The sequence below is a fragment of the Lithobates pipiens genome, unplaced genomic scaffold (genome assembly GCF_037356315.1).
Source record: "Lithobates pipiens isolate NorthernLeopardFrog02 unplaced genomic scaffold, aLitPip1_a1.2 Scaffold_18, whole genome shotgun sequence".
NCBI classification, from domain to species: Eukaryota; Metazoa; Chordata; class Amphibia; order Anura; family Ranidae; genus Lithobates; species Lithobates pipiens.
Window position 1 is genome coordinate 459524942 of NW_027507758.1, and position 18208 is coordinate 459543149.

Genomic DNA, 18208 nt, shown 5'->3' on the forward strand with positions numbered 1-18208 from the left:
CATACAAATCTTCATTAGAAAATATCGTATTTAGTCCCATTCTTTTGGTGTGTCCTTGATTGGAGGGGTCTATATCTGGATCCATCGGTGCGTTGAAGTCTCCCACTAATATCATTTAAATTGCCTGGCTATGCAAGGTATCATGTTATGTGCATATATGCATGTTTTGGAAAGATACATTAGTTAGCAGAGGTGGCTCTTGTTACACCTTAAATTTTTATAATTTTTTTAGGGCAGAATCTTAACACAGACATTACTTGTTTCACCTTATCTGTACACAAGACACAAAAACAAAAACTGCAAATGGGCACTACATGAGTGTACACTTTAACACATCAAGTAAAAAATCATGTTTGCTATGCGTGATGATCATGTGAACTTACAAAAGAAAATGTACAAAGTGGGTGTCAATCACAAAGTCAGATACTTTTACAATAAAGTGTATAGATCATATTCCTATTTAAGCCTGAAAATGATTGAATCTTAGATTAGGCTTATTTCCTGTACAACTGTTGTTGGAAATATGATAAGAGAATAACTGAAGTCATTCTAGTGATGATCACATGTACTTTAAAGATAAGAGAAAAATATAATAAGAAGAAAAGGGAAGAAAAGGAAAATATTCAAAAATGAACATAATGAGATTTCTGTGCCTGAACAATATAAAGCTGATGCTGCTTTTGCCTTGTGTGGTGGCAAGTGTCAGCATTTCCAAGGGTCGTCGGTTTGACAAGTATGTAATATCTGTCTGTCTACCTACCTATATATTTACCTATCCATCTAATATTATTTATAAATTTAGATTCATTATCAAAATTCTGGCTGCAGCTACATTTTTTTTTACATTTGCAGCGAAAAAGTATACCATATCAAACTAAATAATGAAAAGGAAGTAAAGTTCATTAAACATTTGGATAAAACAATGAAGGTAAGACAATACTTCCCTTTTCTGATATAATTATATGCTCATGTTAAACTGAATATTCCGCCTTTACTGTACTGGTTACTGACAATACATTGTATGTTTTTACTAAATACGTAGCATTGTATTTGATTGCATGAAACACAGGTCTCACTAAACTATAGAAGTTATAATAAATAATAAATGTTGTTATTTTTTTCTTCTCGCAATATTTGCTAGCATGAAAATATTTAATTCACTTACCAAAATATAGTTGTTCAATCAACATGTTTTACATGGATCTATTATTTAAAAAATGCAAGCCTTTATGTCACATGAATAACGTGTGAATATTCTCTCCAATTATCCAGTCATTTGCAGATGAAATAAGTAAACGGAAGCTTGCTTTTTACACGATTGGATAATTTAAGTGAATACTCTTACAATTTATTGTGTGAAGATTCTCAACTGCTTTAGCAAATCGGCCCTACTATGTCTTTGCTGGAATAGTAGGATTCAGCAAAAACTATACCTGTTGGGAACTGTACATTTAAAATGTGCAGACAAAATAAATACATTTAAACTAAACAAGTAAAAAGTACAAATCAAGGCTATTAAAGCATCTTCAGAGACTATTTAATTAGGCTGAAAGGAAAATACCTTTAGGCTGTAGTTTAAAGTTGAACTCCAGGCAGATAAAAAAGATGAAAAATTCCGTAGCTATTTTCATTAACTTTTCTTTTATATAAATACACACATATATATATATATATACATACACACACATATATATATATATATATATATATATATATATATATATATATATATATATATAGTTTATTGCTTGCTGCCAGCCTATTGTAAGATTATTTAATCCTACATCATGTTCTTGAGACAACCGACTTGGTGACAATGACCAACAGTATTAAAACAGGGGTAAATATTTCCTTTGAAGACACAGGCAACAAATAATATTTGACATATGGTCCATCCATTTCCCACTCTATCTAGAACGAAAAAAAAATTGCCTTTAATACATCAATAAATGTAAGTTTTGGATTCAATCAACAAGTACCAACGTTGATACATTAAGCTGGATACACATTATACAATTTTCTTTAGATTTTTTTTAGTTTGGATTTACCAAAACCATATAAAATGAGGTCGAACCTTAACAGTTTGAGTTGGTATGCAATCGGGCAATGCCCTTGCACTTCATGGTTTTGGTAAATCTAAAGGAAATCAAACAACAAAAGTTGTATAGAGTGCATCAAGCTTAAGGCTCCTTTCACACGGGGTCGTTTTGAAGGCGCTAATGCGCTAAAAATAGCACCTGCAAAGTGCCCTGAAAGAGCCGCTGCTGTCTCTCCAATGTGAAAGCCCAGAGGAGCTGGAGCGGTGTGCTGGCAGAATGCAAAAAAAAAAGTCCTGCTAGCAGCATCTTTGGAGCGGTGAAGGAGTGGTGTGTACACTGCTCCTTCACCACTCCTGCCCATTGAAATCAATGGGGCAGCACGGCTATACCTCCGGCATAGCGCTGCTGCAGAAGCAATTTGCGGTGGTTTTAAGCCTTTCGCAGCTGGTTTTTAACCCTTTCTCGGCCGCTAGCGGGGGTGAAATTGCCCCGCTAGCAGCCGAATAGCGCCGCAAAATTGACGGTAAAGAGCCGCTAAAAATAGCGATACTCTACCGCCGATGCACCCACCGCCACAGTGTAAAAGGGCTCTTTGACTTTTGCAGCTCCAATCGCAGAGCTCAGAGAGGGTGAAGAAGAAACAGCACAGGGGGGCAAGCAAGTGTACTGCAATGCAAGAAATATGCTGGTAAAAGTAGAGGGCAGAGTAGCAGAGAGATGAGCTTATTCATTTGCTGCTTCATTTTCCAACACAACATCCAGTCACAGACTGGGAGATGGAAAGGACCAGTAATTATTACTTTACTGCAGCACTGAAAAAAAATTGGGCTTTTCTGTGTAGCAGAAATGTGTAAATCTCAGAACTGGATGGACAGAAATACAACTCCTTTGGCAAATAAAACTGCACCTATATGATTTTATTATTTGCATTTAGTTGTGTACCTTTTATTCAGCTTTAAAACTAAAAATACAGTATGTTCTTTTAATTAATTGTTCAGTACTAATGCTGTTTGATATCTCTCTTTCTAGTACCCTATTTAATTTGTTCTATATACAGGCATACCCCACATTTAAGTACACAATGGGGTCTATTTGCTAAAGCTGGAAAGTGCAAAATCAGGCTCACTTCTACATAGAAACCAATGAGCTTCTAACCCCAGCTTGTTCAATTAAGCTTTGGTAATAAAACCTGGAAGCTCATTGGTTTCTATGCAGAAGTGAGCCTGATTTTTCACTTTCCAGCTTTAGTAAATAAACGTATCTAAACCCATTAACCCCCTTAATACAAACAGGAATCTGTAAACACCTCTATACAGATCAATTTGTAAAATACTTTTTTTAAGCTTTTTATACCCAGTCACATGACCATCCCTCCTTGCTCCAAACCACACCGGGAGATCTATGGGTGTAACATGCAGGCAATCTATGATGCTACCCATAGATGTCACAGTAGATGTTCACATGCTTTTGCCGTGGGATGCAGTCATGTGTTGAAAAAAAACTAATAAAAACACAATTTTATTTTTAATTAAACATGCACATAAAGCACATGAAAGCCCTTGGTTAAATATAAGATGGCAACTGTAATAAGAAAAATGATTTCTAATGTTTAGAACGATGATGCAGATTGACAACTGGAACCACCCTGCAAGCTGCTGAAGAGTATTACACAGAGCTAGCATAGAAGAAGTGGAAATTGTCAATCACTTTTGCTGTAGCTGCCCCACCAGCCACTGTAGGTAGTCACATGGGGTGGCCTTTAGGGAGGACGATAAATCATTGAATCACTTTTTCTGGAGCCACTCCACAAGACACTGGAAATAGTAACGAGGGGTGGCTTCAAAAGGAAAAAAGAGAAAGTAATGGGCTTCCCCACCCACAGGGAATAACCTGAACATGCATATGGAGAATGGCAGAGCAGGTGCCAGATTGCTGTCTGTAAATTAGTTGCAACTCAGAAGAAAGACAATGGCAGGATCAACCAGGTATTTCCTAGAAATGCATATAATAAAGATAAAAAGGTTAAAAAGATAGGTAGACATAATACAATTTTTATTCCATGACAACAAAAACAATTTTGGTTTACTGATACTTCAAGGGCTCTTGCACACACACACCAAAAAAATTACACATTTTTAGGGGTCCAGGCTGACTTAAATGCAGCCCATTGTTTTTGATGGGTCTGTACACACAGACACATAAATTTGTGTGGCGTATAGATAAGTACAAAAACAATTTGTGTTGCTGGTCAGTATTTTACATGCATTCACTGCACCCCCTAGATTAAAAAAAAATATATATATATAGAAAAATGTTTACACGTGAGCACGTACATGCATTTATGTTCATATACTAATGTACTATACAGCCCATCCTCATGTTTTAATACCCCTATAGGCCAAGTTCACCTTTTCAGGAAGAATTTCACTTTTCATAATAAATAGAAGCCTTTTCTAATGTGTTTCTGCCCATGCCATCTCAATGTGCTTATCTCACACTTACCTAGGTCCATGGCAGCTTTGAATCTACACCTCTCATTTCAAAATTTTAAATAATGCATTCTGAGCCTATCACATCTAGTGGCACCATGTAACCTTCCTTCTCATCATGCATTGCCTTACTGCATCACAGAATAGGGTGTGTTTTATTTCAGTGCACCACATCACCCTCATCACTATACCACCTCTTTTTTATTTCCACCCACTTCCCTGCTTCTTCCTTTAAAGTGGCCATAAACTGTACAATCTGATTGTGCAATCCCCTTTAGATTCACCATCAACTATGTAGTGCTCAGGCCCACCTGATTTGATACATGTTTGTCGCACATTTTTGCACTCAGCAAAATGCACATTTGCTTCTAGTTTTGAGGGGCTGTTAACAATTAATGATGCCGAAAGAGCAACTGGTTTATTTTAGATGTATAAAAAGTGGGCATACACTACACAATCTGATTGTACAATCACTCTGTATCCAATCAGGCAGGGCCTTGCACTACATAGTTGATGGTGGATCTAAAGGAGATTGTACAATCAGGGACACGCTTCTCCTATTTTCAATACTACAGCTCTGCTTCACATAAGTTGTTATGCTATCTCTCAACTCTAGCACATTCTCCCAAAGGAACAATCTATGCAAGAAGGAGGTAAGGTACAAAACAACTGATCAGCAGAGTGGCACTGGCTATGTATTTAATGAAAACATGGCCCACTGCCATTGCCTGCATTGTAGAAACATGCAAGTACAGAGGTTCAGCTATGACTAAGCACCATGCCTGGTGTGAAACGCATCAGTGCTATACCGTTAGTCTGTACCGATTTGTGATTCTTTGATATCCATTTTTATACAATAAAGTTTGAATTTTTGGGAGTGCGGATATCCAGCTATTTATTTTTCCTACAGAGGTGGGCTGGAGTAATTCCTTGGAGGGGGAGGACAGGTGTAGGGTGTGTGTTAATGAAGTACTTCCTTCTAACGCTTTTTCTGTCCTAAGACTGCATACCAGGAAGTAATAGAGGGGTTTTCTATAGGAGACATTTGAGGTTGATGCCTGCTCTAGAATTTAGAGAAAGTAGGGATGCGCTGAAATTTGGAGAAAAAAAACTGCCGAAAATTGTGTTTTCGGCACATTGCCGAAAGGAAAATATTGTAGATAATGGAGCCGAAAATAGAGTGTGGCAGAATTAAAACACTGATCCAATGGTGGGACATTGAATCAGTATGATGTGATCACAGGAGGCGGGACATTGTTACTGCGACCCGGGCAATCCAAGTACATTTACTCTAGATGGCTAATACTGACCCGTTTGTGGACGGCCATGTGAATTTATGCTTTTAGATGTCCCCTGAATTGCTGTCTTGTTACCTTTTAGGGAAGACTTATACCTATGGGAATAAGGACACATTGGTGTCACTAACTGATCCAGAGCCTTATTGAAAGCCCTGACCAGCCACCTACCTTATTTCCTGTAAATAAATATCCGCTACCTTTTTGGGATGTTCCTTCCTTGGGACGTATAGTGCCACCTCCTTTGCTAATGGGGGACGTGAGCTGTGTTCCATCTATGCCTGATACGCCAATGCCGGTTGTGCGCGCACCCTTTCGTCATCTGTAGTAAGAAGAGCCGGCAACACTGTAATACCTTGAAGTGTCGTTTATTGGTACATCAGAGTGACAGTAAAACAATAAAGCTGACGTGTTTCGGCAATAGCCTTAGTCATAGCTTAGTCTCGTCGTCTGCTCGCATGTGCGTGGTCACAGCAAGTGAGTGCGCACGTGCAGCCGTCCGGCGCCATTATACAAATAGATCCCCGCTCTGACAGTCTGATAGGCACTGCAGAGCAGGGAGACGCCAACCACTGAGACCAATGAAGAGGAATGAGGGATAGAGGGACATTGTTCCAAATCAGGTACTGTCCCTCAAAATCAGGGACAGTTGGGAGCTATGGTGTACCCCTAAGAGAAAGCTTTTTCTTTTCTACAACAGAGGTACATTAATGGTATATTGGTACAAGTGTTCACAAAGATGAAATCGTATAGAGTTAGCCTATTGAAAATTACCACTTCTGACCAATGGGGTTAGGACACACAAACCACAGTCTTATAGAAGAGCTGCCTCAAATTAGATAACGCTGCTCCTTTTCATTTAACTAAAAAAAATGTCTATGTGAGCAGGAAGAAGAGGTAATAACATTGATACAAATAATGAACTGCATATCTCTTAAAGAAAACTGAACATACAAGGTTCTTCAAAATGTTTCACCACTTTTTTTAATTCAAAAACAAATTACATCACTTTTCTACATAGTCACTTTCCCTTGTGAGGCATTTTTCCCAGCATTGTACCAAATTTTTAATGCCATCAGCAAAACTCTTTCTGTCCTCACAGTTTCCAACATAAATATAAAAGTGTGGAAACATTTTGAAGGCCACTCGTAGATGTAATTAGATCAGTAGTTCAACTAACAGTAATTATGCAGCAAATTTACCTCTGTCTATGTATTTCCTGACATTTCTAACTTTTGCAGCTTGATTTTTGGAAACCTAAATCATCTTATCATATTACCCCAAAATCCAGCGTGTACTTCCATGCTAACGCACAGCACTCAGAAACCATTGTGCATCAATTAAACAAGAAAGGAATTCAGTACAAGTAAGTGTTTTATTATATGCTTTGCTTAACCACTTAAGCCCCGGACCAATTTGCAAGCAAAGGACCAGGCCCCTTTTTGCGATTCGGCACTGTGTCGCGTTAACTGACAATTGCGCGGTCATGCGACGTGGCTCCCAAACAAAATTGGCGTCCTTTTTTTCCCACAAATAGAGCTTTCTTTTGGTGGTATTTGATCACCTCTGCGGTTTTTATTTTTTGTGCTATAAACAAAAATAGAGCGACAATTTAAAAAAAAAATCTATATTTTTTTACTTTTTGCTATAATAAATATCCCCCATAAATATATAAAAAACTTATTTTTTCCTCAGTTTAGGCCAATACGTATTCTTCTACATATTTTTGGTAAAAAAAACGCAATTAGCGATTATTGATTGGTTTGCGCAAAAGTTATAGCGTTTACAAAATAGGGGATAGTTTTATAGCATTTTTATTAATATTTTTTTTACTAGTAATGGCAGCGACATTATGGCGGACACATCGGATATTTTTGACACATTTTTGGGACCATTCTCATTTATACAGCAATCAGTGCTATTTAAATGCACTGATTCTTGTGTAAATGACACTGGCAGTTAAGGAGTTAACCACTAGGGGGCAGTGTAGGGGTTATGTATGATGTGATGTGTTTTTTGTATTGTAGGGGCACGTGGCCTGGCTTGTGATGTCACTGATCGTCCTTCCCTATAAAAGGGAACAGACGATCGGTGACAGCCACACAGGGAAGCACGGGGAGAGGTTTGTTTACACAGACCTCTCCTCGTACTTCAGCTCTGTGACCCGATCGCGGGACACCAGCGGCGATCGAGTCCACTGGTCCCACGGCCACGGTCACGGAGCACAGGACCAGGAGGCACGCTCCCAACCCACGGCTGGGTACTTAAAGAATCACGTACCGGTACGTGATTGTGCCCAGCCGTGCCATTCTGCCGACGTATATCGGTGTGAGGCGGTCCTTAAGTGGTTAATATGTCCCTTTGGCATATATTAGAAATATAAGAAGTTTTTTTTAATACTCTTCTAATACATAAATTTGCCACTGCTCATGCCTTGGAAGTGAAGTGAAGTTTAGTTCATATTGTGGTTTTGTTATTCTATATCAGGATCATTATCCCTAACTTACAAGAAGTTGTTGACAACCAGTTTAGAAAACAAGGTAAATATGAGAAGGGAATGCCAAGGTACCATCAATGGAAGGAGGTAAGTAACAAACAAATTCTTCTATATTCTTTCACAAAGATTCAGCCAGAAGATTCACTAAGGTTTTACCCATTTCATTAGATTGCCATCTGGGCTTATTCCATTTCATTAGGATACCCAAATTTGGTCTCCTTGGTCACAATTGGAAACACATTTGAAGGACACCCTATGCACGTTTTGAAGGTAAAAGTTTCTGTCACATTATTTGCGACTTCAGAATAAGCCGTGTTGATTGAAAAAACTGAATATAGAATAGTGATGAGCAAGTCTGCTTTGGTTCATTTGTTGGGTAAACACTCCATTTAGTTTGGCCATTCACCAAACAGTGAACACCCAAAGTTCTTGACAGTAGCAAACACCAGTCTCATCCATAATATATAACACTTGCACTATAATTCTTGCAAAAGTGTTCCCATTTAAATGGAATGTATGTTATTTTAATAATAATAAAAAATGAATAATAATAAATATGAAATATAAAAATATTTACATACCAAACTAGCAGGTATACCTTTTCCAGACTTAAGCCGCGTACACACGGGCGGACTGTCTGTCCAACTTAGTCCGCCGAAACACATTTCAGCGGACAGTCCGCTCGTGTGTGGGCTTCAGCGGACTTTTTCAGCGCGCAGTCTGGCGGACTAAGTATTTCGGAATTTCCGTAATATTGTCCGTCCAACTTTGGTTTCAGCGGACAGTCCGCTCGTGAGTAGGCTAGTTGGACGGACTAAGTATGGCGCATGCTCAGAAAGGATTTACACGGCGGAAGGTTGCATTGCTGTGTATTGGACGTCCTATTTCTAGTCCCGTCGTACGTGCTGTACACGTCATCGCGCAAGCTTTCAACGGACTGTTTGTTCATCGTGTGTGGTCAAGTCCGTTCATTCGAAAGTAGGACGGACTGTCCGTCGGATTGTCTGACGGACTTAGTTGGCCAGACAGTTGCTACCTTATTGAAAAAAGTTTATTTTTTTATTATGTCAGAGTGACCCCCCCCCCCCCCACACCCCTGCCTGCATTGCTCAGACAGGAAACCATGGAGTTTAAAGAAAGAGAGTCTGAAGTCAAACAGCTTATGGTCCAATTTATTGAGGCCCCAATTTTACGGTCCAGTTTATTGAGGCCCCAACTAGGAATGATGCTCTGTTGAACCTGGTAGTTTCAAACCATGCAGAGCTTATTACAAATGTTCATATAAAGGAACTTCTGGGTAGCAGTGACCATAACATGATTTCATTTGATGTTAGCTGTAAGCAAAAAACACATACGGGAAAGATAAAAATACTTACATTTAAGAGAGCAAATTTTCCAAGGATGAGGGCTGCTCTCCAAGACTTAAGTCGCATACACACGATTGGATTTTCCAACGGGAAATGTGTGATGACAGCTGTTGATGGAAAATCCAACCGTTTGTACGCTCTGACAAAGTCAGTCGGACAAAAGTCCAAAGTACGGTCTTGTAAACTAGTGTAATGGAGGATTAACATTCGTGACGTGGCAAATTATGAAATCTCGAAATGCAGCACACATACTTTTCTTCTTTAATGGGATAATGAAGCTGCTCTGCTAGAGATACTGATGGAGTTATTGTAAACAAATTTTCAAAGGCTTTTTTTTTCTAGCGATATCAAGAATAATATTACGCATTTTTTTTTTTGGGCAAGTTACCACAACACCATTATCCGGTAGTTTTTAAGATCAAAAATACCACTATGTTGGTGTCCCTTGTCAATTTGACATTGTATTTTTTTAAATGTAACTGCCTACTCCCAAACTGTCATTTGAAGTAAAACACATAGCCAAGTATTATAAAAAAAAATGTTATTGTGCATTAAAAAAAGAAAACAAATAAAATTAGACATGCTATCTGCCAAAAGAACTTAACCAAAAAGTGGTTTGACCCATAATTCTATGCATCCAAAAATATATAAAATATAACAAATCTAATCATTATTATTCAACCAAAAAATAAAATAAAATCCTCATGCATATGCCCTGCTTCTTAATATAGGGGGTCAACAATGCCAAGAGTTGATGAAAGCAGGGGTACGTCATCCGGAAATAATTCTGAAAATCTGGATTATTCTCCTGGAGCTCCTGCAGCAAAGGCATATGACATAATTGGTCACGATTAATAAAGCAACCAATTTTTAGTCCAAGAAATCCTCCTCCTCCTGTTCCTGGACTGGATTTGGGTCAAAGCAATAATTCCAAGGCCAATGATAAATAACACGTTATCTCCTCCGATTCCGTGTCTGGTTGACGAACGGCCGTTCAGAAACTAACTGAAAAGCACGAAATGAAAAGCGTGAACTGATAAGCACTAAATGAAAAGCGTTAAATGAAAAGCACAAATCAACACTCACCAAACATCTACTAACACAAAATTAGCAGAAGGAGCCCAAAAGGTGGCGCTAAAGAGCTAAAAAATAATGTAGCGCTTCACTACATTCGTGTTTATTACATAGTTACATCGTTACATAGTAGGTGAGGTCGAAAAAAGACACAAGTCCATCAAGTTCAACCTATGTGTGTGATTATATGTCAGTATTACATTGTCTGACAGACGCGAGTGAGGAAAAGCCGATCACTGGCTTTTCCTATTTACACTGTGATCAGCCGTGATTGGACATGGCTGATCACGTGGTAAAGAGACTCCGTCGGAGACTCTTTACCGAGATCGTAGTTGCGGGATGTCAGACTGACACCCCGCAACAACGATCGCCGCGATGCGCGCCCCCGGGGGCGCGCATCGGCTCAAAATCCTGATCACGTCATATGACGTCCGGTCAGGATTTTGAAACCACTATGCCACCATGTATCTGCTATAGGGCGGGCGGCAAGTGGTTAAAAAGTGTCAGAAAAGGGTGTTAAAAAGCTACAAGGAAAAGCCCAAAAAAATAACCTAAAAATGGCACCCAGCAGTCACCAGCAGTCAAAAAGCAAGACTTGTTCACTCTCCACTCAAGGTCCCTGCTGTTTAGTTTCCAAATTCCAACCAGCAGTTTGGCAATTTCACAGGTGCTCTACACAAGGTTATATAGGCCTCAAGCCCTGTGAGCACTCAGTTCTGTGTATGCAAATGAGCATGGGGGAGCTCATGTCCATAATAGGGATGGTATTGACACAGCCCTAAATGATCCACAATGGCTCAAAAGGGATATGGTCCAGAAATATTTAGACAGAATAAAGGTGGATAAAGAATCTGGACCAGATGGCATACACCCACTGATCCGAAATTAATTGAGCTCTGTCATTTCAAAGCCGTGGTATTTATTTTTTAGGGACTCATTAAAGCGGAGGTCCACCCTAAAGTGGACCTTCCGCTCATTGGAATCCCCCCCCCCCGGCGCCACAATTGGCACTTTTTAGGGGGGAGGGGGGTGCAGGTACCTGTACAGTACAGATATCTGCACCCACTTCCGGCGTAGATTCTGCAGAAGGTACGCCCCTTTCCGCAGAATCGACACCCCTTTCCGAAAGTCCCCCGCTGCCTGCTGGGAAACACACGGATCCCAGAGAAAGCGGGGACCGTCCTTATTGCGCAGCGCGACTCGCGCATGCGCAGTAGGGAACCGGGAAATGAAGCCGAAAAGGCTCCACTTCCTGATTCCCATACCCAAGATGGCGGCGGCAGCACCCGAGAGACGATCGAGAGATCGGCTTCGGGTGACGACATCGCGGGCGCGCTGGGCGGGTAAGTGTCACTATTTTAAAAGTCAGCAGCTGCAGTATTTGTAGCTGCTGGCTTTTAAAAAAATAAAACGGCGGACTCCCAGCGGACTCCCGCTTTAATAACTGGAATAGTACCACTGGATTGGCGCAGGGCCAATGTGGTGCCTACATTTAAAAAGGCAACAAAGTCTTTACCAAGTAACTATAGACCTGTTAGTTTAACTTCTATAGTTGGGAAGATACTGGAATGTTTAATAAAAGACCACATAGATGAGTTCTTGTTAGAAAAAAATATTTTAAGCATCAGACAGCATGGCTTCATGAAAGACGGAAGTTGTCAAACAAATCTGATTTCTTTTTATGAGGAGGTAAGGAAAACCTTGGACAGAGTGGTGGCTGTGGATGTGGTATACTTGAATTTTGCAAAAGCGTTTGATACAGTTCCCCACACAAGACTAATGTGTAAGGTAAAGTCTACAGGCTTGGAAAGATCAGTTTGTAAATGGACATAAAACTGGCTAAAAAGACAGAATTCAGAGAGTAGTGGTTAATGATTCTTACTCTGAATGGTCTAAGGGTATAAGTGATGTACCCCAAAGTTCAGTGTTGGGATCCTTACTTTTTAATATCTTTATAAATGATGGGATTAAAAGTACCATTTCAGTCTTTGCAGATGACACCAAACTATGCAGTGAAATAACATCTTTGCAGGATGTCTCTTTACAAGCTGACCTCAATGCACTGTACAATTGGACAACTATGTGGCAGATGAGGGTTAAGTTATGCACTTGGGGGCTATGAATATGCATGCATCATACATACTAGGGGGAGTACAACTGGGGGGATCAGTAGTGGAGAAGGATCTGGGGGTTTTGGTAGATCATAAGCTCAATAATAGCATTCAATGCCAAGCTGCGGTTTTTCTAAAGCAAGCAAAGTCCTTTCTCGTATTAAGAGAGGTATGGACTCCAGAGAGAGAAATATAATTGTGTCCCTGTATGAATCATTAGTAAGACCTCATCTGGAATATGCAGTTAAGTTTTGGACACCAGTTCTCAAAACGGATATCGGGGAACTGGAGAAGGTGCAGAGAAGGGTAACCAAACTGATAAGAGGCATGGAGGAACTCAGCTATGAGAAAAGATTTGAGGAACTGAATTTATTCCCTCTTTAGAAGAGGAGATTAAGGGGGTATGATCAACATGTACAAATATATAAGGGGTCCATATAGTGAACTTGGTGTTGAGTTATTCACTTTATGGTCATCACAGAGGACAAGGGGGCACTCTTTACGCCTAGAAGAAAAGAGATTTCCACTGCAAATATGTAGAGGTTTCTTCACAGTAAGGCCGCGTACACACGCGGGGACTGTTCGCTCAACTTTGTCCGCTGAACAGTGTTTCAGCGGACAGTCTGCTCGTGTGTGGGCTTCAGCGGACAGTTTCAGCGGACAGTTTGACGAACAAAGTTTTTCGGAAATTCAGAAAAACTGTCCGCTGAAACATGGTTTGAGCGGACAGTCCGCCCGTGTGTGGGCCAGTCCGCTGTACTTTCGAAATGAGCGGACTGTTCCCGCCCGGAGAAAAGTCTGCTCATTTCGAGCGCGTCTCCAGGTAGGCGGGGCACGCGACGGAGACGTCGCGGGCTCCGCCGCCTGGAATGGACTTAAAGGGGAACCCCAACGCCGAAAAAAATCGGCGCGGGGGTCCCCCCAAAGTCCACAACAGACCCTTGTCCGAGCACGCTACCCGGCCGGCCAGAAAAGTGGGGCGAGCGAGCGCGCCCCCTCCTGAGCCGTACCAGGCCGTGTGCCCTCAACATGGGGGGTGCCTTGGGGAAGGGGGGGCGCGCGGCCCCCCCACCCCAAAGCACCTTGTCCCCATGTTGATGAGGACAAGGGCCTCTTCCCGACAACCCTGGCCGTTGGTTGTCGGGGTCTGCGGGCGGGGGGCTTATCGGAATCCGGGAGCCCCCTTTAATAAGGGGCCCCCGGATACCGGCCCCCCACCCTATGTGAATGAGTATGGGGTACAATGTACCCCTACCCATTCACCTGTAAAATAAAAGTACCCAAAAAAAAACACAACACACGAGATAAAATATTTTATTGCACAGCTCCGGGGGTCTTCCGTCTTCGGGGGTCTTCTCACCGGACTCCTCCGCTATCTTCTTGTAGCTCTTTTGCTAGCGGAGGAGTCCGGCTTTCTTCCTCCCCGCCGCCGGCCTCTTCTCCCGACTTCGGGGGTCTTGTCCCCCTCTTCGGTTCTTCTGCCGGGCCACCGCGCCTTCTTATAGCTCTTTTACAGGCGGTGGCCCGGTCTTCTGTCGCCGCTGTCGCCGCCGCCTTCCGTTCTTCTTCTTCTTCTTCTTCTCCAGAAGATGTTGACACGTCGCTGTCTCCGGCCGGAATGCCAGAGCCGCGCTGCGCGGCCACTTATATAGTGACAATGGGGCGGTGTCACATGGTATATGTCACATGGGTTGGTCACATGGTGACCCCGCCCCCTTACGATGTCATAGTCCCCATGTGACATCAACCCATGTGACCCATACATGTGACATATACCATGTGACACCGCCCCATTGTCACTATATAAGTGGCCGCGCAGCGCGGCTCTGGCATTCCGGCCGGAGACAGCGACGTGTCAACATCTCCTGGAGAAGAAGAAGAAGAAGAAGAACGGAAGGCGGCGGCGACAGCGGCGACAGAAGACCGGGCCACCGCCTGTAAAAGAGCTATAAGAAGGCGCAGTGGCCCGGCAGAAGAACCGAAGAGGGGGACAAGACCCCCGAAGTCGGGAGAAGAGGCCGGCGGCGGGGAGGAAGAAAGCCGGACTCCTCCGCTAGCAAAAGAGCTACAAGAAGATAGCGGAGGAGTCCGGCGAGAAGACCCCCGAAGACGGAAGACCCCCGAAGCTGTGCAATAAAATATTTTATCTCGTGTGTTGTGTTTTTTTTTGGGTACTTTTATTTTACAGGTGAATGGGTAGGGGTACATTGTACCCCATGCTCATTCACATAGGGTGGGGGGCCGGTATCCGGGGGCCCCCTTATTAAAGGGGGCTCCCGGATTCCGATAAGCCCCCCGCCCGCAGACCCCGACAACCAACGGCCAGGGTTGTCGGGAAGAGGCCCTTGTCCTCATCAACATGGGGACAAGGTGCTTTGGGGTGGGGGGGCCGCGCGGCCCCCCCTTCCCCAAGGCACCCCCCATGTTGAGGGCACGCGGCCTGGTACGGCTCAGGAGGGGGGCGCGCTCGCTCGCCCCCCTTTCCTGGCCGGCCGGGTAGCGTGCTCGGACAAGGGTCTGTTGTGGACTTTGGGGGGACCCCCACGCCGATTTTTTTCGGCGTTGGGGTTCCCCTTTAAGTCCATTCCAGGCGGCGGAGCCCGCGACGTGTCCGTCGCGGGCCCCGCCTACCTGGAGACGCGCTCAAAATGAGCGGACTGTTCCCTCGTGTGTGGGCGAGTCCGTTCATTTCAAAAGTTGCGCGGACTTAGTACGACGAACAAAGTTTGCCGTATTTGTCCGCTCAAAAAGTGCCGTGTGTGGGCAAGTTCGTTCATTCAAAAGTTTGAGCGGACTGTTTGACGAACTTAGTTTCGGCAGACAGTCCGCCCGTGTGTACGCCGCCTAAGAGCTTAAAATTGTGGAATAGGCTTCCTCCAGAGGTGGTTCTGGCCAGCTCAGTAGATTGAATTAAGAAAGGCCTTATAATATAACTAGGTACTAACATTTATAGGTAAGTTGATCCAGAGCTTGTCTCTCGGGTATCAGGAAGGAATTTTTCCCCTGCTGAAGCAATTTGGATAATGATTTGCTGGGGTTTTTCGCCTTCCTCTGGATCAACTGTGGGTATAGGTTGTGTATATGGGTTTGTATGATATTATTTATTTATTTTTATGGTTGAACTAGATGGACTTGTGTCTTTCTTCAACTTGACTAACTATGTATTATCGCTTTGTGAAAAACATAATGCATGTCGAGGGCTTTCACACTACAGTGGTGCGCTGGCAGGACGTCAGGGAAAAGTCCTGCCAGCAGCTCCTTTGGAGCGGTGAAGGAGCGGTGTGTTTACCGCTCCTCCACCGCTGCTCCCCATTGAAATCAATGGGGCAGCGCTGTAATACCGCTGGCAAAACGCCGCTATTGCAGCGTATTGCTGGTGGTTTTAACCCTTTCTTGGCCACAAGCGGGGGTAAAAGCGCCACCCGCGAGCGGCCGAAATGCAACGCAAATCCGGCGGTAAAACGCCGCTAAAATTAGCAGTGTTTTACCGTCCACGCTATGGGCAGTGTGGTGTGAAAGGGGTCTTAAAATAAATATTTTATATACAGTGAGCTAAAATATGTATCTTGTCCCTGTGGGCCCCACAATAAGTGTTAAAGGGCTACATGCAGTTTCTGAGCTACAGGTTTGGCAAAAGAATACATTTTGTAATGTGGAAGAAAGCAAGTTCAATGATAAATACAAACCTTCGAAGAAAAGTGTTCCTTAGAGAAGACAGTTCTAATAACCAAACAATTTGATTTTGGAAATATGATGAAGGCATTCTTTGTATAAAAAGATAGTTTCCTATGAAGCTCTATTATTCTTCAGTTGCATGAAGTCCCTGTGGGATTTTTTACCCTACAGTGTTTTAGTTGACCCTTCCTTGAGAAGTTTGCCCAACACTGAATGGGCTAAAACAATATCCTGGCAGGTGGAAAGGGTAGATCAAGCTATATTATGCTCACTTGCTCACGTGCTCTAAATATGGGCATGAATAGGTATAATCTTAAAGCGGGAGTTCGCCGGGACTCCGCGTTTTTTTTTTGTTAAAAGCCAGCAGCTACAAATACTGCAGCTGCTGACTTTTAAAATAGTGACACTTACCTGTCCAGCGCGCCCGCAATGTCGGCACCCGAAGGCGATCTCTAGATCGTCTCTCGGGTGCTGCCGCTGCCATCTTGAGTATGGGAATCAGGAAATGGAGCCTTTCGGCTTCATTTCCCGGTTCCCTACTGCGCATGCGCGAGTCGCGCTGCGCAATAAGGATGGTCCCTGCTGCCTCTGGGATCTGTGTGTTTCCCAGCAGGCAGCGGGGCACTTGCGGAAAGGGGCGGGCACTTGCGGAAAGGGGCGTAATCTACGCCCCTTTCCGCAGAGAGCTATCCCGGAAGTCAGATCGTGGCGAGGCAAGTCGTGTCGCCTCGCATCGCCCGCAGTGTGAACCGGCCCTAACTGTCATGCTATCATTTTATAAGGAGATGAACTGTGAGGCCGCGTACACACGGGCGGACTGTTTGCCCAACCTTGTCCGCTGAACAGTGTTTGGGCGGACAGTCCGCTCGTGTGTGGGCTTTCAGCGGACAGTTTCAGCGGACAGTTGGACGGACAAAGTCTTTCGGAAATTCCGAAAAACTGTCCGCTGAAACTGTGTTTGAGCGAACAGTCCGCCCGTGTGTGGGCCTGTCCGCTGTACTTTCGAAATGAGCGGACTGTTCCCGCTCGGAAAGTCCGCCCATTTCGAGCGCGTGTACAGGTAGGCGGGGCCCGCGAAGGAGACGTCTCCTTCGCGGGCTCCGCCGCCTGGAATGGGCTTAAAGGGGAACCCCAAGGCCGAAAAAAATCGGCGTGGGGGTTCCCCCAAAGTCCACACCAGACCCTTGTCCGAGCACGCTACCCGGCCGGCCAGGAAAGGGGGGCGAGCGAGCGCGCCCCCCTCCTGAGCCGTACCAGGCCGCGTGCCCTCAACATGGGGGGTGCCTTGGTGAAGGGGGGGCCGCGCGGCCCCCCCACCCCAAAGCACCTTGTCCCCATGTTGATGAGGACAAGGGCCTCTTCCCGACAACCCTGGCCGTTGGTTGTCGGGGTCTGCGGGCGGGGGGCTTATCGGAATCCGGGAGCCCCCTTTAAGAAGGGGGCCCCCGGATACCGGCCCCCCACCCTATGTGAATGAGTATGGGGTACAATGTACCCCTACCCATTCACCTGTAAAATAAAGTACAAAAAAAAACACAACACAGGGGAAAAAATATTTTATTGCACAGCTCCGGGGGTCTTCCGTCTTCGGGGGTCTTCTCGCCGGACTCCTCCGCTATGTGTGTGTAGCTCTTTTACTAGCGGAGGAGTCCGGCTTTCTT

At 43.7% G+C, this 18208-nt stretch overlaps 1 protein-coding gene across 1 annotated transcript in view; it reads left to right on the forward strand.

Moving 5' to 3' along the window:
* Positions 1 to 610: 610 nt before the first annotated feature.
* Positions 611 to 18208, forward strand: part of LOC143988580 (mast cell carboxypeptidase A-like) — a 41861-nt gene continuing 24263 nt past the window's right edge. The window contains exons 1-5 of the mRNA XM_077488254.1: positions 611 to 733; positions 853 to 928; positions 7065 to 7189; positions 8311 to 8407; positions 8489 to 8590. Of these exons, the coding sequence (XP_077344380.1) occupies positions 630 to 733; positions 853 to 928; positions 7065 to 7189; positions 8311 to 8407; positions 8489 to 8590 (504 nt within the window). The 5' untranslated portion in view covers positions 611 to 629. The remainder of the gene's footprint in view (positions 734 to 852; positions 929 to 7064; positions 7190 to 8310; positions 8408 to 8488; positions 8591 to 18208) is intronic.